Source organism: Mus musculus, chromosome 7, assembly GCF_000001635.26.
Source record: "Mus musculus strain C57BL/6J chromosome 7, GRCm38.p6 C57BL/6J".
NCBI lineage: Eukaryota > Metazoa > Chordata > Mammalia > Rodentia > Muridae > Mus > Mus musculus.
The window spans coordinates 79693536-79716462 of NC_000073.6; the positions used below are offsets into that span (position 1 = coordinate 79693536).

Sequence of the window (22927 nt, forward strand, 5' to 3'; positions counted from 1 at the left end):
TTGGGAGAGGGAACAGGTCACTATTCTAGATTCCAACTTAAGATCATTCTTTTAGCTGACTTTAAATCTTCTGTTTAGTTTTCTAGTGGTCTTAGACTTTACTAAGACAATCTTTAGAGAATATGGATTATAATATTCAAACTCTGAAATGAGTTTTTTTTTCAGACTCCCAAAAAGAGTAACCAGAAATCTCCAAGCTTTTCTAAAACTACACCAAGAAGATTCCCTCGTACAGCACAGACCTTACTATACACTCCAGAAAGACTACAAAACTCCCCTACAGAAATGACATCAGCTGAAGGGACCATTTCTGAAGCAACCATAAAAACCCCCTCCTCACACGGTTACAACTCACCATTTGCATCAAAAGTCACTTCTCAAAAGACAGTCTCCCCAGCAAAAGAAGAGACCTCTCCTCCCCTCACAAAGCTACCCAGCACACCCAGAGAGTCTGATGTCCAGCCACCTCAATGTTCGTCAGACTGCACATGGCCACACTCAGTGAATTCCAGTCCAGAAGGTCCTTATTACCCAGCGTCCCCACCTCCTATGGCTGGCCAGGCCAGGAGTCAGTGTCTGACCCCTATAAGATACTCCTTCAGAACCCCTCCACGTACAGCCCTTGCTGGCACGTCTAAGCAGCAGGAGCACCAAGAGCTCCCTCTCCCCAGGGCCTCTCAGACACAAGAACCTCCACAGGGACTGGAGAAGAAAGCTCTCAAAATCCCAAAGAAACCAGCACACACAAGTACTTCACCTCTTTCTCCAGAGGAACATTATTCTGGATGTGATGTCTCCCCACATCAACCTAGGAACTCTTTGTCAGCCTCCCCTCCTCCTGGAGAACTGAATTGGAAAGAACACCAGACATCACCCAGTGTAACTTCATCTGTCTCTTGTCCTGTTCCTTCAACTCCTCCTAGAACCCCACAGAGAATGACCTGCCCCATACCACCTTCTCCACCATCCAAGCTTCGGAGATCATGTAGAAAGAAGTCCTGTCCTCCTCAGGACTTCCCAGAGTGCCATCCTGGACCCTCTGCTGCTCCCGTGCTTAGCTCAGCCACCAGCCCAGGAGCTGTCACAGGCTCTAGAGAGGAGCAGTCTCAGTTTTCTGAAGGACAGAGTTACCTAGGCACTGGTTTCAGAAGTGACTGTCATGTGTCCTCTCCTGTGCTCACTGCAAGTGACACAAAGTGCTTGCCACTGATTGATGAAGCCCAACTCCATGGGCTTAAAAACCAAGAGGTAAAAAGTGGCATCTTGCCAGGGGAAGAAGGTGAGGAACCAGAGAGCACTATTGCCGACGAGCTTCCCTCTGTGTCTGACCCTGGGATTCTTGTACCTGCGCCTTCCTCTGTGTCTAGCTCCTCTGAGCTGCTGCCCTACCCCCTGTGCTGTACAGCAGACGGAAAGCAGAGGCAAGATGCTGCTCAGCAGGGGAGTCCACGAGCTTCCGAGGCCACCAGCAGCCCTCAGACCTACGAAGTTGAGCTGGAGATGCAAGCTTCTGGCCTTCCCAAGCTCCGGATTAAAAAAATAGACCCTGGAGTTCTTTTGGAAGCTGAGGCCCTAGGAAAGGAAGCCCCCCTGGGAGAGGAGGGTGCCCTCCCTGCTCTCTGTATGCCCAAGGCCAGCAAGTCCTCCGGGAGAACTGAGCACCCTTACTTGTCACCCCCTTGTCTCCGCCCCTCACACAGCACACCTGGCAAGAATGGAGGTCAAACCTTCATCTGCCAATCTTGTACTCCCTCTCGCTGTCCCCCCAGTACCCCCTCTCCATTTCAAGCAGATGCTGGGGTTTCTTGGACACCATCCCCTAAGCAAAGTGGGAAGACCACTCCTGAAATTATCAAAGACTGGCCCCGCAGGAAGAGGGCAGTGGATTGCAGTGCTGGACCCTCTGCTGGGAGAGGCGAGGCCAGTATGGACCTTCCTGGGTCCTTGTCACTGCTTGAGCCTGAGCCTGAGGGAAAGGAGCGAAGCCTTGAACAAGACCTCTCTAAGGTTCTCATCTCAGAGGAGTTTGAACTAGAGGGGGTGTGTCAGTTGCCAGACCAGTCACCTCCCAAAGACAGTGCCTCTGTGACAGAGGAAACCTCCTGGGGACAGTTTGGATTAGGCAGAAAGAGATTCCTGTCCGCCAAGGAAGAATCTGAATACAAAGTCAAAAGGGTCTGTGATTCCCTGAGTGAGGATCCCCAAGCTAGCAAGCAGAAAGAGTGCTCTCCACGCTGGAGTGCACTACCACTCCACTCAGTAGGGGACGACGAGGTGTTTGTTTCTGGTAAGTTTATTTTTCAAACCAACATGGTATCATTTTTATCCGGTGAGGTGTTTGGAGCTCTGGGTGGCCTGGAGTCTTGTGGGACTACACTTACCTCCTGGCATCTCCTTAGGCTCCACCCCACCCTCTGGTTGCATGGTTCGAAGCTGTCTCTCTGCCAGTGGTCTGCAGGCCTTGACCCAGTCTCCACTGCTGTTCCAAGGAAGAACGCCCTCCTCTCATAGCACGGACACCAGAGGTAATCTGCCTGCTACCAGGGCTGAGCTCTCCTGTGGGTGACTTGCAGAATTCTCTTGAGTACAGAATGTGGGAAGATGTTTTTGACCTTGCAGTGTCATGTGCTCTTCCTAAAGAGGCTTCATTGTAGAACTTAGGGCATCTGAAGAGAAACCTGCAAAATCTCACCTATTTCGGGTGATGGAAGTGGTGTGTACACCACGACACTACTGGGCTGTGGTTTCGGGCAGCAAGTGGATAATCAGAGCCAGGCACTTCTCACAGCAGGCTTACATCCACCTTCATCACAAAGGCTCTGCCATCAACCTCTAGGCTTCCCCATCTTCTGGCCCTTCCATAAACCACAAGATCTGGCTGCTCATGACACTGGGTTAGGAATATGTAAGGTGAGGGACTTGGGTGGCTCTCTTATCACAAAATCATTTCAGCCACACAGAGTAACAAACCCTGAGACCCAAAAGAAAGCCTTTTGTGCGGACACACAAGCAATTTTCAGTTGCTTGTCACTGCCAGCGTGTAACCCTTAAGAGTGGAGGTGACCCTCTGTGGCCATGCTGTCTTTCCTTAGGCCTCACTGAGTCTGCTTTTTCCTAGATGAGGAAGTGGATGTGTTCCCCTCTACTGCTGAAGAGTCTCCGTTCAGCCACACCCTCTCCCGGAAACGGCCTTTCAGAACCTACACGAGAAAGAAGCTTATTAGCTAGCCCTGCTTGAGCATTGCGCTGGAGGACTCAAAATGAGGAACGCTGTGAGCCTGGCTAGACCCCTTGCACTCAGGAGATGTACTCTAGAGCAGCTTTCTCTGGGTACAGTAACAATGCCAGACTCATGCCAGCAATCTAGCATTGTGCCCAGAACACGAGTGGCCAGGACTTCATGGGACTGAGAAAGTTCACAAGTAAAGATGACAGCAGCAAAGTCCCTGTGGACTTAAAGAAATTGAAGATTCTGCAGGGTATGGTAGTAAGCCTATAGTCCTAGCACTTGGGAGACGGAGACAGAAGATTCTGACTACATAGCATGTACAAGGGCAGCCTGGGCTACATGAGACCCTGTCTCAAAAACAACAAAAGACATTAAAGACCTTAAGCCTTTTTCCCATGGTCATCTGAAGATTACCACTGGAATGCCTCATGGTCTGAAAATTCCTCTCTAGGTCTTCATATGAGGCCAGGCCCTGACTCTTTAGGGGGAAGGTTGGAAGTCTGGTGGGCAGCTAGTACTATATATAACTCAGACAGCCCAAAGATCCCATTCCAGATCTTGGTAATTCAGAGGACTACTGCCACACTGTGAAATGGAAAAAAAGGAGGTGTTTACCAAGCCTTTTCTCTGGGTACAGTAACAATGCCAGAGTTCTTTTACACAATTGGTACTTCATAAAGTAAGACCCATAAGTGAAAGACGTCAGCAAGAAGCAAGCTAACAATAAAGTCATCCTGGCAACTTAGCATTTGGCATTTCTGCCTGGGAGTAACTGGCTATGGTCCAGAGCAATCATACTGCAGGGTCTACCCTGAAAAGCAGCCACCGCATGACAGTCTTAGCCAGGTATGTGCTTGACACCTGTGTTGCCCTATAATCAACCTAACCAACTTGCTATGGAGTGTTGGCAGGAGCCTCATTTGCAGTGAGGGCTGATTTGGAACCTTCTCAGTCTCCCCAGAAGATTCAACCCTGTTGTGGTCCCAGGGCTCTTTCTGTTGTCAGATGCCAGGTGAAAACTCCCATGTCTCCTTTCAGAGAAAGAAAAGGCAGCCCTGGAATGCTTGCATGGGTTCAATTGCCAGTAACACTGATGAGTAGAGAAGGAAGGGTTTCAAGCTGGCTCTAACTAAGTTCATAGTTATTTGTCCTGAGTTGGGAGCCTGTGCACAGGCAGTAGGAGGGGAGAGGCAGGACTCCAATATGCCCTTCAAGGATACTCTCCAATAACCTCACCACCACCACACCCCAGCTCTGATAGGCTCCACTGCCTCTCAGCTGAGGACCAGCCTTCAGGAATTCTTGGGGGACATATTTAAGATGTAAGCCATAATGAGATTACTCCTGTTTATTATTAAATGGTATTTTTTAAAAATTCTAAAAATGCTTATTACTTTCCCAGTTCTCCCATCTGTATAACACCATTGAAAGCTGTGACCCCCTTGCCACTGACTGTTTTGTGACAAGCCTTGGATTATCTCCAGAACTCTGGGCACACAGGCTTAAAGTCAGAACTGTCCCACAAATGAAAAAGGAGCAGTCAAGTATTATAGCTGAAGGAATTTGCATAGATTACAAAAAAAAAAAAAAAAAAAAGACTGCTAAGCACCATAGTGGGGAAAATCCAGTTCTTTGGGGTGTGACCCAAATTTTCGGACTCCAGTTGGTGTAAAGATGAGACTCTGGATTTACAGTGTGAGGTAAGGACTGTCCTTCATAGAAGCAAAACAGGCAGTCTCTCCTCTCAGCAGGACTGGAATCTGAAGCAGGGTCTGACCAAGGCCTACAAGGGGTTTTTCCTGACGTCGATCATCCCTGGGCTGGTTCTTCGGGGTTCCCACCGGGGCTTGGGCAAGGGTCCAAAGTTCCAGGAGAGGCCCACTTCACCCATAGGTAGCACCCGCCCTACTGGGGGTTCAGTTGTCTCCCGGACCCTAGACTCCTCAGAGGAGCCCTGCTCGCTGCACAAGCTTGAGCGTTTCCATGTCAGGGGTAGTGGGGCATGGACCAAGTCCCGGGACTCATCCCACACACGGGACACCCCCTCCAGAAGGGAGGACTGCCAGAGAGGTTCAGGAGCTGCGGGATGGAGCCCATCTTCATTTCCAAGGCATTGTCTGTTTTCCAGGCAGAGGCTTCTCCTCTCACAACCTGTCACAACAGTATCTTTGTCAGACATAGAGGTACACGGAGGTGTTCCCAAACCCAGCTTCCCAAAGCCCCTGAACAATAGGCAACTTAAAATGAGGCATCTGGGTGTGACAGCACAGGCCTGTAAGCCCAGAACAGAAACTCGGGATCATCTTTGGCTAAGTGGGATTTTGCAGCTATCTGTGTTCCTCTGACTTCCCCGTGTGTAGGCCCAGGCTGGACCCCAGTGCTCACCCCGGCTCTGGCCTGCAGTGCTTCCTGCACTGAGCTTCTGCTTCAGCTCCTGGTTTATCCACATGTGTCGACCTAGTTCCTTCTCCAGAGCGTGAATCCGGGCCTCATACTGCCTCTTGCTGTCTGCTAACCCCTCGCCAAGGTGGTCTGGTGTGGAAAGACAGATTGGTGAGGGGCTGTGGACAGGGCAGAGAGATGACACCTTGGGCTTGGAGCAGCCGGCACCCCGGCCCTCACCTCGGCCCTGCTGGAGGAGCAGCTGTACATTCTGCTCGTGCTCCTTCTGCTGCAGGGTCAGCTGCCGGTCCATCTCCAGGCGCTGCCGCTCCAGGGCCACCTCCAGCCAGTACACCAGCCGCTGCTGCTCCTCCAGCTGCATCTCCAGCTCCGAGAAGGCAATCTGTTGCTGGTGTTGCTCCTCTCGGAGTGTCACCACCTATCCCAAGATCAGCCAGGCTCAGCTACCATATCAGTGCCTTTCCCGAAATAATCCTTAGCCATTTGGTACACATGGCGGCAAGGAAATCACACCAGGTCTTTCCTGTCTCTGGCACAGCTCTAGACAGTGAGGTCCCAACAATCAGCCAGTCCTCCATGGGGAACTTAGCACAAACCCTTTCCCACCAAATAGTACTGAGCTGCTAGACAATGAAACTGCACCCAGACCAGGATTTCTCAACCAAAGGATAAGGCATTTGGCACTCTACACTGAGTGATACCTGGTTGTGGAACCTGTCTATTATACAACATTTGACAACATCCCCGACTACCCCCTCCACCATGGCAAATAAAAATACTTCCAGACATGTCCCAAGGTGCCAAGACTATCTATCCCTCTTGAAATCCCATTACTGTAGGTGAGGGCCTTCAGACCATAAGTTGGGGAAAACTAAGCCATCCCCTAGATGGCTTCAAAAATTGGAGAGTAGAGCTGACCCTGTTCTGTCCCCTCATCTGGGAGAAAGGGACCCACAGCAGACCTTCTAACGAGCTAAGGGAAGTGAAGGCAAGGAGTTTGTGCTGGTAATCCACCTTGTCAAAATACTTGCACAGCAGGGCTCTGGTCTCTGAGGAGGAAAGGTAGCTGAGCTTTGCCATGAGATTCATCTCACACTGGGACAGCAAGGAGGCCGAAGCCCGTAGCACCCGCTGGCGGCATGTGATAGCCTCATTCTTGTACTCGATGGCAGCGTCCAGGGCCTCGATGGCTTCATCCAGCTGGAACAGTGTCCTCTCTTCCTGCAAGAACAGGCTCTCATGGAGGAGGGGTATCAGACTTCTGAATACCACAGAGTCCTGGGCAAATACACTACAGCCAACACACATACACAACTGAGCCTTTAGTGTCCCCTCAGCCTGAGAATGTCGACATATCAAAAGTGCCCCTTACTGCAGCAGAAACAGGGATACTCTGTCACAGCCTGATGCAGGATTAAAGACAGTGCTGCGAGGCTGGGGTCTCGGGTGCTTTTCCACGTCAGGGTAAGCTTGAGCCCCTGAAAGCTGAACTGGGCCTGCCTAAGATGCCAGACAACCAGGGGTAAGTTTCTGCAATGCAGGCTTTCTGTTCATATACAGCTGGGTGTCTAGTTCCACTGGAAGGGAGCTGAGAAGTCCACACAGTCCCACATGCATCAACTGGGCCAAAGGGGCAATCTTACCCATCTTGTAAAGCTTAATACCCATTGGGGCACCACTGACGGAGAGCCAGGGCAAGGGACAGAGGGGAGCAGGAGGACAGGTGGATCAGAGAGCTGAAGCATAGAGACAGAGCTGGTGGCCCCGCCCCGTGGGCCTACCTCAGGTGACAGCAGGCTTCCCTGCCTCAGCTTGCTATCAATCTCCAGGCGTTGCTTCAACAGTGAGTCCTTCTCTTGGCGCAGGGTGTCTATCTCCCCTCTGATCTGCTGCTGGTTCTGGGCGCTGCCTTGCCGCAGCTGCCCACTCTTCTCAGATAGCTCCTTCTCCAGGTGTTCTAGGCGGCTGGACACACGCACAATGTCTTCATTTAGGGCCTGAGGCAGCACAGCCAGTGTGTCAGAAGGAGCAGGTACTGTCCTCAGAGAGGACACAGAAAGTGCCTAGACTGCACACTGGATGCTAAGGAGGATGTGGGTCTTTCCCTTGCCTACATTTAGCCCAGATGTTTTTTTCAGGGATCAGGGCCCTTTAAAGACCAAAACGTCTATGGAGGAGATAGCTCAGAGGAGGAGAATCCATGCAAGCAGAGAGGAAGGCTCTAATGTTAAGAAGGGATGATGGGAACAAGACAGCTGGTGTGTGCTATGCTATCAGTACGGAGACTTGGCTGAAGAGTAACTGGATTATGAGAAAGTCTGGCCCTGCCTAAAGGCCGATGTAGAAGGAAGCAAGGGTTCCTGTGTCCAAGCGACCTAGTGACTCGGATCTTGTGCTCCATGATGGCAGTGACAGGGATCCTGGTCTGAGTGTCCACAACCCTTCAGGAATCTGGCTTAAGCACCTGGATTAGACGAGTCCTAAGTTTGGGTGTGACATAGTCCCACTAAGTGTCTTGGCCACATTCTAATCCTATCTGAAAGAAGAATGAAGTGGCTCAGTAGTTGTCCTTTCGATGAAAGATGAGGTGCCACGCCAGGTACTGATGGACCCCCCCCCCCAGCCTACCTCCTTCAAACGCAATCTCAAGTGTCCATACCACTTACTACACGTGCTCCTCATTTTGCTTATGTGAGACCCAATGTAGCGTTGGCAAAATGTGAAATGGCCTATGGGATGAGTGCCCATGCCCCATACATTAGTTCTTGTGTCATAAACAGCCTAAAAGTCTTGGAGTTCTTGGAAATCCAGAGGATACAGCCCAAAGGGCAAAGTTTCCTGTCTTACCTGGCAAAAACATCACTTCAAAGAACCTCACCTATCTACACCCTGCCCCGCAGGGCCTCACTTGGCCAGGAACCTTGTGATGGGCGCTCACCTGGCTGGACCTCAGGCGCTTGCTCTCAAGCCCCGTCTTCTCCTGCATCAGGGCCTCCTTCTTGGCCAGGATGACCTCCCGCTTGCGAAGCTCCTCTCCCAACTCCTCCAGCGCCCGCCGCTGCTGCAGCACCTTTTCCATCTCCTGGTCCAGCCACTTCTTCTGCTCCTCGATCTTCTGAGGGACAGTGGAGCAGGCAGGGACCTCAGTACCTGTCTCTAGCTGCAGCCATTACCCAAGGTCCCAAGGAGTGCAGCGGATCCCCAGCAAGTCCTCAGGGGACCTTGGCAATGAAACGGTCACCCAACTGCCAAGCTCACTGGGACACAGGCTCAGCCCAGCCGCACCTGCTGCTGCTCCAGGCTCACCACAGAGCCATTGCTGCCACTGCGCCTCTTCCTCTGGAAGGCTGCAATCTCTTCTGTCTTGATTTTCAGGATCTTTTGCTGTTGCTCGTGCTTCAGTTCCAGCTCCTGGGGGAGGAGGCCCAGTGAGGGGAGCAAGCAGGGTGGGGAGAAAAACCTGGGGGACAGGGCATGGCATATGCCCACAGCTTAGGTTTCCTCTAGGTTCTTGATAGTGAGAAGAACCTACAGTAATCTATTTCCAAGATCATGTAGCTATGAGTGGTGGGAACGAGACAGAGCCCTCGGCAGGCCAGCCAGAGTCTGACCTTGACGCGATGCTGCCGCTTGTTCATCTCCGTCTCTAGGCGCCGCTTCTGCTCTGTCTCCTCACGGAGCCGCCTCTGCAGCTGCCCCTGCTGTCGCCGCATGAGCTGCACATTCCTCTCCAGCTCCTGTAGCCGAGTCTCACTTTGAGCCGACAGTGACACCAGTCGCTCTGTTGCCTGCTTCTTCTCCTTCAGCACCTGGGACCCACACAGCAGCCACCGAGCTATGCACAGGGGTTATAGGAGCCTGGCAGAGCGCTTGGCACTTCTTGAGGGTGGGTGGGGCCCAGGTGGGTGAACAGAGGAGCACAAGGAAAGGGGAAAGCCTAGGTGGATAAAGGCTAATGACAACAGAACCCCAACACCAGTAGCTACACAACACTGACTATTCATGAAGGAGTTATGCTACATGCTCTATCATAAAGGATCTAACAAACCCATGAACCAGTCTGCCTACTGGGCTGGCAAAATGGTTCAGTGTGTAAAAGTGCTTGCTCCCAAGTCCAGTGACTGACTTGAGTTTGATCCCTGGGACCCACATGGTGGGAGAGAATTAACAAAAGGTATCCTCTGACCTGCACACACAAACACACACTGTGGCACCCTTACACATAGACACACAAAATAAGGAAAGTATAATGAAAAAATTAAAATGACTACTATTCTCACTTTATAGATTAGGAAACAGGCACAGAGAGGCTAGGCAGGTTAATTAAGAACCCACAGCCAGTGGCTGGAGAGATGGCTCAGTAGTTAAGAGCACTTGCTGCTCTTTGCAGAGGACCTGGGTAGAGTTCCTAGTACCTACTTGGGCTCACAACTGTCAATAACTCCAGTTCCAGAGGATCCAATACCCTCTTCAGGCTTCCACGAGTATAAGCACACATCTATTCAGGCAAAAAACTCATACACATAAAAATAAATGTCTTTAAAAAATGGGTTTTCCAGTCAGGAAAACCATTCTACCAGGTCATCTCTCAAACTAGAACTAAGGAAGGAAGGAAAGAGGAACGTGGCCAGAAAGGCAGGTGGGCAGGTGCAGAGGTGGCTGGGGTCCTCTGAAGCAAAAGCCAGGATGGATAGGGCTATGTGCAGAACTTTCTTCCCCCACCCTGCACCCCACTGTGACTTCATTTAGAAATGGAGCTGCCTTTAAAGCTACCTTTAAGCTGCTGTGAGGCCCCTGGTGGTGACCCTGACCTAGCTTACAGACATCCTGCGAACACCAAGCACGCAGATGTACAGGAAAGGCAGCCACACAGCCAGAGGGAAGGCAGCCACCCACAGCCTCAGGAGGCCTCAGGAAAAGCCAGACCTGTGGCCAGCATGAGCTTGCCTATCCAGCCTCCTGTGCGCTGCTGTGCGGCGCCCCCTCCCACCTGGGCACTCCTGCTCTGGCAGCACTAGCGGACTTATATGAACTGCTCAAGGGAATGGAAGGTGGGCCCACATAGGCACATGAACACTCAGCTGTCAGATGGCTAAGCCAGGCCTTGGGGACCGTGCTCAGTGTTTCTCTCAGAGCCAAAAAGCAAGCAAGCCGAGGGTCAGGTAGACAGCTACACTGTTAAATAGAATATGAGATGGAAGGTGAGTGAAGAGCGGTTGGGACTGTGCATGTGTGCATGGAGTGGAGATGCTGTGGGATGAAGGAGATTTCCTTTAGATGTCTGCCCTCCCTCGGTCAGTGGGAGCAGCCACCTCTATTCCTGCTGTGTTGAAAGCTCAGCTGACTCTAGCACCCCACGAAGCCGGCCTAGATAGAGGTTAGAAGGAGTGACTGCCCTCAGTGATTCTGGACCCACAATCCTGTTCCCAGGGACCCCAGCTGGGGACCCCAGCACTGACCTGCACCTGGCTTTGGGCTGCAGCCACTCTCTTACGGAATTCCTGGAGCCTGGACCTCTCGCTGGCATCTTGGGGCTCCCTGCCCTCCAGCTCTCGAAGCTGCCTCTGCCCTTCACACAGCTCCGCCCGCACACGCTCAGCCTCCTGCTCCAGCTCCCGGATGCGCTGGCTGTGTTGACGGTTCAGGGCCTGGGCCGCCTTCCCTGGAAGAAATGGAGCCACAGTGGTACAGGCAGACCCCTCCCAGATGACGGCCACTGTCCCTCCCCTGGGAGTCTGTTTCCCAGGCCCTGTCAGTCTGGAGCACTGCGTGGGGTTCGTCAACCTCACTCCATCATCTTCTTAAATCCACTCAATCACCGCCCATCCTGCTTCTGGTCCTGGCTGGCCAGAACTCATGGTAGACCAGGCTGGCTTTGAACTCAAGAGATCCCCCTGTCTCTGCCTCCTGAGTGCTGGGATTAAATACGTGCACCACAACTCCCAGCCCCCTCCTCCTCCTTTTGAATGAGTTTTACCCATAGGAGTGACCCGAATTATCAAATTTTATCTCTACCTTGTGCATGACAAAAATCAGTATGTCCGCTGAGCCTGCACATATTACTAGCTTCAATCTGCAAGAATATACTAAGGGCAGAAGGAGAAGCCGGACACACTTATGGGAGTAAACAGACAAATCCTGCCAGAAGGACTCAAGAGCTGAGAGATGGGAGACCTCTCAGAGGCCTGTGAAATCAACCGAGTGTGCACAGGGCCCAGGCATGGAAGGCTGACTCAAGCCAAAAAGGCTAAACACGATCAGAGGTGGCAGTCACTCCTAACCTCCATCGAGGCTGGTGTCATAGACATACTGGAATCAGCTCAGCTTTCAACACCACAGGGACAGAGAGAGGTGGCTGCCTGGCTGCTGACCAAGGGAGGAAGGGTCAAGAGTCAGTGACTAGGCTCTGGGTACTAAGAGCACAGGAGGAGAGTCTGCAGTTTCACCCCCAGCGCTGATCAAAACAGAACAAGCCAGTGCATGTGCCTGCAATCCCAGTACTTGGGAAATGGAGGCAGGAGGGTCAGAAGTTCGTAGCCAGTGTTAGCTACACAGCACCTTTAAAGACCAGCCTGGGCTACATGAAACCATCTCAAATAAACAAATCAAGAAAAGACAAGAAGACACCAAGGGCAAGCTATGGTGGGTAGCAGGAAAAGATCCACGTTGTTTGTTTGCTTTTGAGAAGTCGCCACAAGGGAAAGGACACGGTGGCTGGGATCTGCTTCAAGATATAGCAGCGAAGAAATATGAGCAGAGATGAGGGTGGGCAGAGATGAGGGTGGGCACTCTCAGTGACTGCAAAGCCTGGCTAATGACCTCTGTACTAGTCTTTCCCTTTAACCATCTACTTCAAAGTCTGAAAAATGAGTTAGTAATAAATCCACAACTGTTAAAGACATGCAAACAAACAGACAAGATGGCTCAGTGGATAAAGGCACTTGCGGCCAAACCTAATGACATAAGTTCAATCCCCAGGTCCCACGGTAGAGAAAACTGACTCCTGTAAGTTACCCTCTGATCTCTACACGTGCACTGTGGTGTGTGCAACACACACACACACAGAGACAGAGACAGAGAGAGACAGAGACAGTGAGCAAAACAGAGGGAGAATGTATTTTTTAAATGTTTTTGAAAAACTATCAAATGGCCACCACTTACATTGTCCCCAGGTCCCCTGCTACTCACCAGTATCAGAAGTGGCACAGTCTGGGGTAACTGCTTTCTCATTTACACTGTGACTAGGCCTGACTGTTACCAGACCCCAACACAGTGCCTCCCGTATAACAGAGTCAGTAGATGAGAAGCTCTATTTACTGAGGAATATTCAAAGCAGGTCACCAGAATTAGCCCATTCCACCTTCACAGCCATCCTATGGAGTCAGTACTGTTTCCCTTTAGACAAGAGAAAGCTGACAGCTGGAGGAGGCCCAAGCAAGGTCTCAGAGCTACGCTCCGAGTCCTGTGCTGCTACGCAGTGCACTGCGAGCCTTCTCCAAAGCAGCCCAGGAAGAAGGCTGAGTGGGAGACCTTCCCGAGGAGGAACCCACCCCAATGCCCCCACTGACCTGTCCGGACCAGCTCACCAATGAGCTCCTCCTTCATGCGGATGTTGATGGCCAGTTCCCGGATTTTCTGTTGGGCCTGGGCCAGTCGCCACTCAGAGGCCATGGCAGCTGGGGCCTGGCGGGTCTGAACTGGGACCTTGCCGCTACCGACTGCTACAACATGCAGATTGTCAGGATCAGCACCCCGACTGAGCGTGGAGGAGGCAGAGGCGTGGGGTAGAGGGGCTCCCTGGGTGCTCCCCACCCAGCCTACCTTGTGGTGCTGGGATGGCAGCAGCTGGCTCTTCTGGGCAGACCTCTGGGCCCTTCCTGTCAGGTGGGCTCCCTGGACTCAACCCTGCCCTCTGACTCCAGTTGCTGATCCCATTTCTAGAAGGGAGAAGCAGGAGTCAGTACCACTTCCCAGCCCCTCACCTAGCCTAGCCTCCTCTTAGGCCTGGAGAGAAGAAGAGAGGCCATGGGACCCTCCAATCCCCAGGATCAATGTTACCCAAGACAGAGTTGGGGCAGAGCTTAGAAGATGACAAGAAGCTGCAGGTACCATGGGTCGTCTTGGAAATTTGAGCATCAGGAAGTCTGGGTACTTCCTATCACACCCACCCCACTGAAACCTTCCCATCTGGACGGAGCTCACAGACCTCCCAGGGATGGTGAGAGAGACAGGCAAGAGCATCTTGAGCTGAGAGGCCTCCATATGACTGCTGAGAGGATGACCAGGAGACTCCTCCAGCCGAGAGCAACCCAGAGCTGACCCTGTGAGGCCAACACATTGGTTCTCCCTCACCTGCGCAAGTATAAGGTCCGCCTGGGTGGCTCCTCTTCTTCTTCCTCCTCTTCCTCCTCCTCCTCCCCTTCCTCCTCTGATGTAGTGGAAGAGGCACTCCTCAATTTGTCCGCCTGGGCCAACACCTCTGCTTTGACTTCCTTGCCACTCACCACCTGCTAAAGAGGGCATTAAGGCTCACGATGAGAATGCACGCAGGGCATCCTCTGAGCCTGAAGTGTGCCCTGTCCTGCACACCGTCCTCTCCTCAACTTCCTCCACCACATCTTCACCCTCAAGCTGTCACAGGACACATTGGAAAATGCTCTTGCCCTGAACCATCAGGGAAGGGTGTGATCTCCTGACATCTGGTTCTCCTCAGGTGACAACCTGCCCTTTCTAGTAGGGCAGCTCGTTTATACCCAAGCCCTTTCTCATCATTGACACCCTGCCAAAATAATGGGTACTTGACACACTCCCACCTAACCCAAGCCCTCGGCAACTGCCCAGCTGAGATGTCCTAGAGTTCTGAAGCGGCACAGGACTCAACTTTGCCAAAAAGACTCCAAGCTGAAGAACCTACAGGCAAAGGAAGTGAACCTTGGAGAGACCAAGCAGAGGTCCTGGAAGAGTGAGTCAGTAGAGAGCCACCCCAGACCGTGTGTTAGGAGTCCATCCTTGGGTGTGTAAAGGTGCCACCTCGTCATCGTTGATATCCTCACTCCAGGCAATTTCCACCTGCCTCAAGATGCTCACTGGCCCTGGTCACTTCTGAGAGGCCCCACAGTCTCTCATACCCGGTCCCTTTCTCTAGGGACACCTGAAATAGGAATCTTCTATCTCACAGCTGGTGCCACGGAGACACAAACAGGACACGTGCCCCAGTGTTGCCCTGATGTACCAAGCCTCACCAACCTCCTCACCTGCTCAGAGCTAACTTCTTCTCCAGGAAGACATGTCGAGGGCATCATGCCCAGCATGTGAGTGTGGGCACCCCCCAGGGGGGCTGTGTGAGGCCGGGGCACAAAGGATCCCGGTGGCAAGCCCTGCAGGAGCCCCGGTGCACCCCAGCCAGGCTGTGCCAGCTCTAGGCGTAGCCGCAGTTCTACCATCTCTTCCTGCTGCTCCCGCAGGCGGTCACTCTGCAAGACACAGTCCAGGAGTTGATGGGGTCGTGGATGCCAAGGGTGGGGGTGTCCGCTGAGCAGCGTGAGTACAAGAAACTGAAGAAGGAAGCTGAGGACCTTCCACCTTCAGGGGTGAAATGGAAAAGTTTGAGCACCACTGAGCCCTTTCTGTCTGAACACACACCGCACTGGTTCTCACCCAAGCTCTTATCCTATCCTGCCCAATGTTCATCACATTCCCACACGCCTGCATGCCAGCCCTTACCTGACACCAGCCAGGCAGAATGCCCATCTTGTCAGCAGGCTCCCACGTGGCATCCTGCTGCCCCCAGATGCCAGCTCCAGCCAAAGGTGCCAGGCATGGCTGTCAGAGCACTTCCTCCACTGTTTTGTCCCTCGTCACAGTGAGGCACCACACATCTCCACACCGTCCTCCACCAGCGGCCCTTAGCCCAGGTCTCCATCCAAACTCTTCCTTCCATCCTGAGAAAGCCTTCCTCCTCTAGAAAGCCTTCCTGGCCTGCAGAAGGGGCATCCTACCTGCAGTTTGTACTGCTCCATGGCGTCCTCCAAAGCCGCCAGGAAATCTCGATTCTCCTCCTCTAGCCGGGCCACCTGGCTCTGCAGGGTCAACAGCTGCTGGGTCCCCTCATCTCCCTACAGGGCAAGGAGAAAGGCTTTAGGGGTGGTGCCTGGCAAGGTGCTATGACACCCTAACTTTCTCAGTCTTGATGCCGGCTCACCCAGTCCTACTCTCCACTTTTCTCCAAGATCTGCTTTGCAACCTTGGTGCTCCTGGCCCTGTCCAGCCTTAGGTTCCTTCTGGAAGCCATATGAGTCATCTCTCACATTACTAATAATGTTTTAATAATGCTTATCACTAATAGTTTCTCTGTTTTGAGTTAGGGTATTGCTATATAGCCTAGGCTAGCCTAGAACTCATGATCCTCATGTTTCTGCCTTCACCGAGTTAGAATTATGAATGTGGCCACTATTCCCACAGATCACGGGGTTTTGTTTGTTTGTGTTTCCTTGCTTATTTAGGTTTTCCAAGGCAGGGTTTCTGTGTAGTCCTGGCTGTCCTGGAACTCGCTCCGTAGACCACACTAGCCTTAAACTCAGAGATCCACCTAACTCTACCTCCCTAGAGCTTGGATTAAAGGTGTGCCCTACCATGCCCTACATGTTTTTATTAATGTTAATATTATCAAGAACCTTGGTCTTTGCCAGTGCGCTTGACATCTATTAGTGCTTCTGATCTTACAAAACCCTTATTTAACAGACCCAGAGGCTAAGTCCTTCCCAAAGTTAAGGAAATGACTTTTGTCACTGAAGTGACAATGAAGCCCAAGCATGGCTGCTTGGCTTAAAATAAAACCCTTTCCCTTGATCCCTACCCCGAGCCCACCCCAGGGCCACCTTTCTCCCGCTGGTCCCCTGTGCCGCCTGGTCCTCGGCTGGAGCGCTTTCGATGCCGCTGTCGGGTCCGGAGGCAGAGCTCAAGGTGCTGCGCTCGCCCTCCACCGCGCACAGCCAGTCCCGCACTTTGCGGGCGGCAGCGCCAGGCAGCCCGGGCTCGGCCTGAAGCTCTCGCAGGAGGCTGTAGGCGGCGCTGGTGCGGGCCCGGCAGCGCGCGCACTCGGCCCCCAGGCCCGCAGCGACTGCCGCGGAGCCCACTGCAGGGCAGGGCACGCGCCGGCCGCGATGGATGATGCGCGTTTCCGAGCGGTGTCGCGGCGGCCCGCGCGCACCCGCCGCCTGTTCCTCAGGGACGCGCTCGGCCTCTGGACGCCAGTTGACTGTGGCGCGATTGCGGATGTTCTGAGCACGGCTGGCGTAGTTTAGGGTGTTGAGGGTCTCATCGAAGTCGGAGGAGGAGGGGCTGACGCAGGCGATCATCACTGTCTTGGCATTCCCTCCCAGAGAGTCTTTGAGGATCCTGTGAGCACGAGGATGATAAGCGTCAGTGCCTTGGCTCTTGTGAGCACTGACCTGGCACCATCGGCCTAGGTTTAAAGCCACCTTTCCTGGGGGGCTCCATGATCCCACCCGAACCCAGAGAGATGGGCCATCTCACCGGGTGATCTTGGAATCACGGTAAGGGATGTGGCTGCCTCGGCGCTGGGGGTCCCCCAGGGCGCTAATGACATTTCCCAGCGCCAGCAGGGTGCTGTTAATCTGGATGCTCTCTTTGAGCCGTTCTCCGGTGCTGCCGGTCTTCAGAACCCTCTCGGAGCCTGCCAGGTCCACGAAGTGGAATTTGGAGACCAGCAGGTGGCCAGCGGCGGGTCGAGGCAAGCGGCTAGGAGTCCGTCCCCGCTGCTCCAGGGTCACAGTGAAGACTGTGTGTGAGCGGCTGGAGAGGCGGTTGAAGTGTGTGGCGCCTGTGTGGCGCGCAGCATTGCCCATCTCTAGGAGGCTCAGCACCTCGTCCAGGCCTTCTACATCCACTTCTTTCACCCCACAGAGCACTGTGGAAACAACACTGTAAGCATCTCCCCAGAAGACAAGCAAAAACATCCAGGACTCCTACCTGCTCTTCCTCACCCAGAGTGGCCGGAGTCCCTGCTTTTCCGCACTTACCTTAGTGTTTCCCACTCTGGAAACAGAAGCCCATACTGAACTCACTGCAGACAGCAAACAAACCCACCATCCAGGGCCTGGATTTCCCTTGAGGAAGTGTCTCTCCCAGACAGGTTAAGCCAGCCCACCCTCAGAGCAGACAGGCAGGCTTTGCTTGCCAAAGGCCTCCCTCCCAGTCATTAGAGGATTCCCAAGTCTTCTCACCAACATTTCCCCGATCATCTTCCCGAAGCTGGATGTCCCGGCTGGCAGTGCCAACTTCTAGCAGATCTCGGAACTCTTCCTTGTAGAGTTCCAGGTAGGATACATGCACCAGGCAGTCCAGCAGGTCATTCTCATCAATGAGCTTGAAGGCCTCAGCCATGGCCCTTGGGATGATACCTTGTTCATCTTCATGCAGGGAGGCTGGGGAGATACCACAGTGTCTCCTGCCGCCATGCCCCACCCCAACCTGGCCCAAGTATCCACCACCACCACCACAGCAGCAGCAGCAGCTTGAGAATGAGGCTGTAGCGTGGAGAAGACAATGACAGAGGCCAAGGAGAGACAGCCTCTGCTAGGCCGTGCTCCAGGATAGGGAAGCAGAATTGGAGACTTCAAGCAACCTCTCATGGTTTAATCAACCGCTTTCCTGATGCGCCCTCCTTATCCCATTCCCAACAGATTATCAGATACCCTGGACTTGATTACTCCTTGGGACAAGTAAGTCACTACCACGGCCCATGCACAGCTAACTGATGGGCCTCTTAATTTGCTTCAAAAGTAGAGTGTTCATCCTAATATCCCATAGTAAAGTTTGCTTAAATATACTTGCAACAGAATGCCAGGAAGTTATCAAATAAAAAAGACTGGAAGACTAGGGGTGTAGCTTCACGGCAGAGCACTTGCCTAACATATGAGCACCCAAGTTCAATATACAGCAACACACACACACACACACATGACTGAAGAATAGTTAATGATAAATGTTCCTTATCGTACATATCATCACATATACGGTCTTTATCGCTATCCCCAATTCAAAGTAGACGGCTCCACATATTAAATCAAAAACTAAAGTAATATTTTATAGCAAGAAAATTTCAGATGCCGACAGGTGTTGTGGTGCATAAACCATGAACATTTAAAATTAAATATTGTTCATTTGTGTCTGTGTGTGTGTATGGCGGGGGGTGGATGTTGAGAATCAAACTCATGGCCTTAAGTGAGATGGCAACTCTACCAGTGAGCTACGCACAATCCTGGCCCCAGGGCATATTATTGAGAAAACAAAACAGGATGGAAAAGAGTGGATATCAAACAACGCATGTTTTATCAGGCATGGTGGTGCATGCCTTTGATCCCAGAGGACAGAAGGCAGAGGCAGACCAGCCTGGCCTACAGAGCGTGTGCCAGGTCATCCAGGGCTACACAGGGAAATTCTGTCTCAAAAGATGAAGGGAAAAAAAAAAAAAAGCCATGCTTGAGGTATAAAGTATAATCATCTCCACAGAGGGACTGGGATGCTCAGGAAGGCAATCATCGGGCCTGCTATTCTCTGCATGTACTCTCCTGCATTTTCTTAACTTTCTACAACTATGCCTCTGCCATTGCTATGGTCTGTGTATGTCTCCCCAAAACTCATGCATTAAAATCCTCACCCCTCCTGTGATAATATTAGGAAGTAGGGTGGAGTTGGAGCCCTCATGAATGAATTGAATGTAAGAGAGACAAAACAAAACAAAACCCCTCTGTGGGGCTGGAGAGGAGGTTGCCGAGTGGTTAGAGCCACTTACTGCTAAATAAAAGGCTTGAGCCACGTATGGTAGTACATGTCTATAATCCTAGCACTTGGGAAAACTGAAACAATTGAAAGTTTGAGGTCCAGCCGGGCGGTGGTGGCGCACACCTTTAATCCCAGCACTCGGGAGGCAGAGGCAGGCAGATTTTTGAGTCCGAGGCTGGTCTGGTCTACAAAGTGAGTTCCAGGACAGCCAGGGCTACACAGAGAAACCCTGTCTCGAAAAACAAACAAACAAACAAAAACAAAAAAAAACAAAAAAGAAAAAAGTTTGCAGTCTACCTGGACTACACAGTATCAGGCCAGCCTCAGACAAGCCCCTGCCACAAAAGACGAACAGGCTCCCTTGTAAGGTGATATGGAAACTACTGCCCTTTAATTTTGTTGACAACTTGACCTTGTCTTTGGAGCCCCCAGAGTCAATTTCTGTTTACAATGCACCAGCATAGCATTGTTTTAGCAACCCCACTGCAGTAAAAACAGGAGCTAGGAGAAAATAAAATGGCTCATGTTCCTTAAAGGGGGACAGTTCCTGCCATGGAGTGGCCAAAAGAGTCTTCCCCAGATGCAGAGGCTCCAATCTCAACTGTTCCGATGGGAACATGATTCCGAGCCCTTGGTGACATCCTAAGACACACTTGGTTTTCCTGTTATGATGCCAAAAACCCATTCTTGAGAAAGCCATTCACCCACAAACCCCACTTCCTGCCTTTCCCAGCCACCTGACATGGAGTGCTGACCTCTGCCCAGGAGATGCCCACTCCCTCCTCAGCATCCTTGCCTTGGGGTGGGGGTGGGGGTGGGGGTACAGAAAATTCAGAAACATAGTAAGCATCACTCACCCACACTGGCCTCCCCCATGGTATATGTCTTCCCAGAGCCTGTCTGACCATAGGCAAAGACGGTGGCATTGAAGCCCTCAAAGAAAGCCTCGAGGAGGGGCTGCACGCAAGCCTGGTACACAGCCTCTTGCCCAGTGTCCTCTCCCAGGACCACATGGAACCCAAAGTGTCGGTCCCGCCCCAGGGTGATTCGACCCCGCTCAGGCTCCACACGCAGGCAACTCTGATGACCATGCAGCAGCTCCTTGGGCAGCAATGGGCGAACTCGAAGGGCCACCCTCACGGGGGCCTCCTCAGCCCCAGGCAGCCTCTGGGCCTCCAGCCCCATCTTGAAGGACAGCAGCTACGGAATCTGCAGAGAAAAGAAAAGGCCCTTGCCACTGGCCTGTACTACAGGGGCCAGACCACATAGCTTTGGGGAGACTGACGGAGGGGTAGTCAAAGTTCAGAGCATCTGCCCAAAGGGGCACCCAACTGACACAAACCACAAAACCATAAAGCCACAGTAACTTTTCTTGACATCCTCCCCTGGCCAAAAAATAAAAAATAAAAAAAGCCCCAGCACTTGATATCTCCGGTTTTTGTGTTCCAGCTGTCCCACTCCCCCTTCTAAGTCTCTACCATTGCTCCTCCCTGAAACTGCTTGACACCTGCCCATCTTCTTCAAAGAAGCCAAAAGATCCTTCAAGACCAAATTCCTATCACTAAACTCTGCCAGTTCTTTTTTTTTTCCATTTTTTATTAGGTATTTAGCTCATTTACATTTCCAATGCTATACCAAAAGTCCCCCATACCCACCCACCCCCAACTCTGCCAGTTCTATCTCCTAAGTATCTCTCAAGATTATCAGCTACACTCCTCATCCTGTTGCCAAAACCAGTCATGCTGCTGACACCCTGAAGGGATAACTTCTGCCTGCTCCCTTTCCGAGTTTCAGTCTCCCCGACCTCTCCAACCGCGCAGTCTAGAGCATCTTTCAAAAACACAGTTGTGACAGTCTCATTTTTACACCCCACTAACAATAAAGGAAGCTTAGAACACACTCCCTACCTTCCCCATCTCCTGAATACCATGCCTTTCCTCTCAGGCCATCAACCTCTGTGTTACCATCTTCATCCACCCACGCTTGGGCTGGGCTCACCTTCCCCACAGGGCCAGGGAAGCTGCTCTGCTCTGTCCCATCACCACTACAGACAGCCCTTTGTGCTGCCCACATCAGACACTGACCACACGGATGCCAGAGCCAGAGTCTCTCTCCCCATGGAAAGCAAGAACCCTCTTTGTCTATTTCGAACTCTATCATCAGCACCCAGCACAGGGTACAATACTATCTAGCAATCCGTGAGGACCCCTCCCGCCCCCAATCTCGCCTTCTCCTTTCTCACCACATTCTTCAACCGCAGTATCCCACGCTACACTTCGTTGTTTTCGTATTTACTGTTTAGCATCTCTGCTTGTATAACCGCTCATTCATTCGGTTCTGGTTAGGTGCTGGAGCCTGGGTACACAGAGGTAACAGTGCCTGGCGGCACTCCAATCCCCAGGTAGACTCTGGAGCTGTGTGTGGTCCCGGCTTCTCCTTCCCCACAATCAAGGCTCCGAGCCTCAAAGGCGCCCTGACAACTCCACCCGCGCGATCGGCCTCTGGGAACAGGCCCTCCCGGAAAGTTTGCAAAAGTGATTACAAACGTGGACCCTCGCAGGCTGCTCCTCCTGGCCCGGCCCGCCCAGTGAGGGAGCTCGCAGTAAGCTGAGGGGCACAGATGGGGGGCTGCTCAGTCGCCTCCCGGGTGAGCCCTGTCTAGCCCTCCATCCCCTCGGGACCCACACCCACCTGCCAGAGTGCGAGCGCAGTCCCGGGACGCGCAGCCAAGCTCGGCGCCCCGACCCGGCGCGCTCCGATGCCGTCATCGGGACCCCCGCCCCCCCAAACATCCCTCCCTTCACCCGCAACCCCGCCTGCCCCGGCGCTCGGGGGCGGAGGCGCAGGCAGGGCGCCTCCAAGTCGGTCCGCAGACGGGGCTGGGCGGGCCCTCCTATGGGGGAGGGGCGGGCCTCTGCCGGGGGGCGGGCCCAGGGAAGCAGCCAGTGGCTTCTCTTCAGGTCTTAGAAAACTGGGAAATCGGCACCAGACATCTGTCTTCTCATAGACCCACTTCTTTCTTTCTGCTCCCAGGGTTAAGCCATAATCCTCATTAAAAACAAAACGTAACAACAACAAAACCACCTTCCCTAGGAAGTTTTAGTTCCTAAAACTATGTCTCATTTTAGGATTTATGAGATTCAATCGCAGTTTAGAGTCACTGTCAAGGGACACTTGTCATCCAGAGAGGCAAAGCTGGCTGTCCATCTCTTTGACTGGAAACACCATGCTTTGTTGAATTTGTAATTCAAATCTAGAATCCAAGCCAGGGTGAGTGGCCCATGCCTATAATCCCAGAACTCTGCAGAATCCTTGAGCAGCAGGGGATCAGCACCATCCTGGCTACAGAGGTGTAGCCTCTGGACAAACACAAAAATAAAAAATCTGGAAAGCAGACTGGGAGAGGCAGAGTGGGGCATTTGCCTAGCATGAGGGAAGTCTTGTTTTTTTATCCCAAGTACCACGAATAACCACCACCATCCCAGAATA

The 22927-nt window shown here is 52.5% G+C and overlaps 2 protein-coding genes across 9 annotated transcripts in view; one reads left to right on the plus strand and one right to left on the minus strand.

Moving 5' to 3' along the window:
- The window catches only part of Ticrr (TOPBP1-interacting checkpoint and replication regulator), a 37953-nt gene extending 33340 nt beyond the window's left edge, over nucleotides 1–4613 (plus strand). The window contains exons 20-22 of the mRNA NM_029835.1: nucleotides 166–2287; nucleotides 2400–2525; nucleotides 3119–4613. Of these exons, the coding sequence (NP_084111.1) occupies nucleotides 166–2287; nucleotides 2400–2525; nucleotides 3119–3228 (2358 nt within the window). The 3' untranslated portion in view covers nucleotides 3229–4613. The remainder of the gene's footprint in view (nucleotides 1–165; nucleotides 2288–2399; nucleotides 2526–3118) is intronic.
- On the minus strand, nucleotides 4563–22237 carry Kif7 (kinesin family member 7). Of its 8 annotated transcripts, none has more exons than XR_003946403.1 (19): nucleotides 22130–22237; nucleotides 20296–20647; nucleotides 17878–18078; nucleotides 17168–17561; nucleotides 16510–17029; nucleotides 15631–15747; nucleotides 14887–15105; nucleotides 13985–14142; nucleotides 13454–13569; nucleotides 13201–13353; nucleotides 11092–11294; nucleotides 9244–9441; nucleotides 8918–9043; nucleotides 8571–8747; nucleotides 7414–7597; nucleotides 6647–6853; nucleotides 5852–6050; nucleotides 5615–5761; nucleotides 4563–5380 (listed from the first exon to the last, which is right to left on the minus strand). XR_003946403.1 is itself a non-coding variant. In XM_006540666.1 (19 exons), exons 2-19 carry the CDS (start codon nucleotides 20621–20623, stop codon nucleotides 5013–5015), a joined length of 4044 nt encoding a protein of 1347 aa, XP_006540729.1. In that variant the 5' UTR covers nucleotides 20624–20647; nucleotides 22130–22237; the 3' UTR covers nucleotides 4563–5012. The 8 variants fall into 8 exon arrangements, 7 of the variants coding, with proteins under 7 accessions (XP_006540729.1, XP_006540730.1, XP_006540731.1 ...); XM_006540666.1 differs by having other exon boundaries at nucleotides 7414–7629; nucleotides 13985–14139; XM_006540667.1 differs by having other exon boundaries at nucleotides 7414–7629; nucleotides 13201–13350.
- Nucleotides 22238–22927: the final 690 nt, after the last annotated feature.

Coding starts and splice junctions, on each gene's coding strand:
- Kif7 (NM_001291222.2), bottom strand. CDS start 20,623: ATGGGGCTGGAGGCCCAGAGGCTGCCTGGGGCTGAGGAGGCCCCCGTG. Junction 15,106..15,630: donor TGGAGCAGTACAAACTGCAG/GTAGGATGCCCC, acceptor TGTGTCTTGCAG/AGTGACCGCCTGCGGGAGCA. Junction 7,630..8,570: donor AGCGCCTGAGGTCCAGCCAG/GTGAGCGCCCAT, acceptor GTGCTGCCTCAG/GCCCTAAATGAAGACATTGT.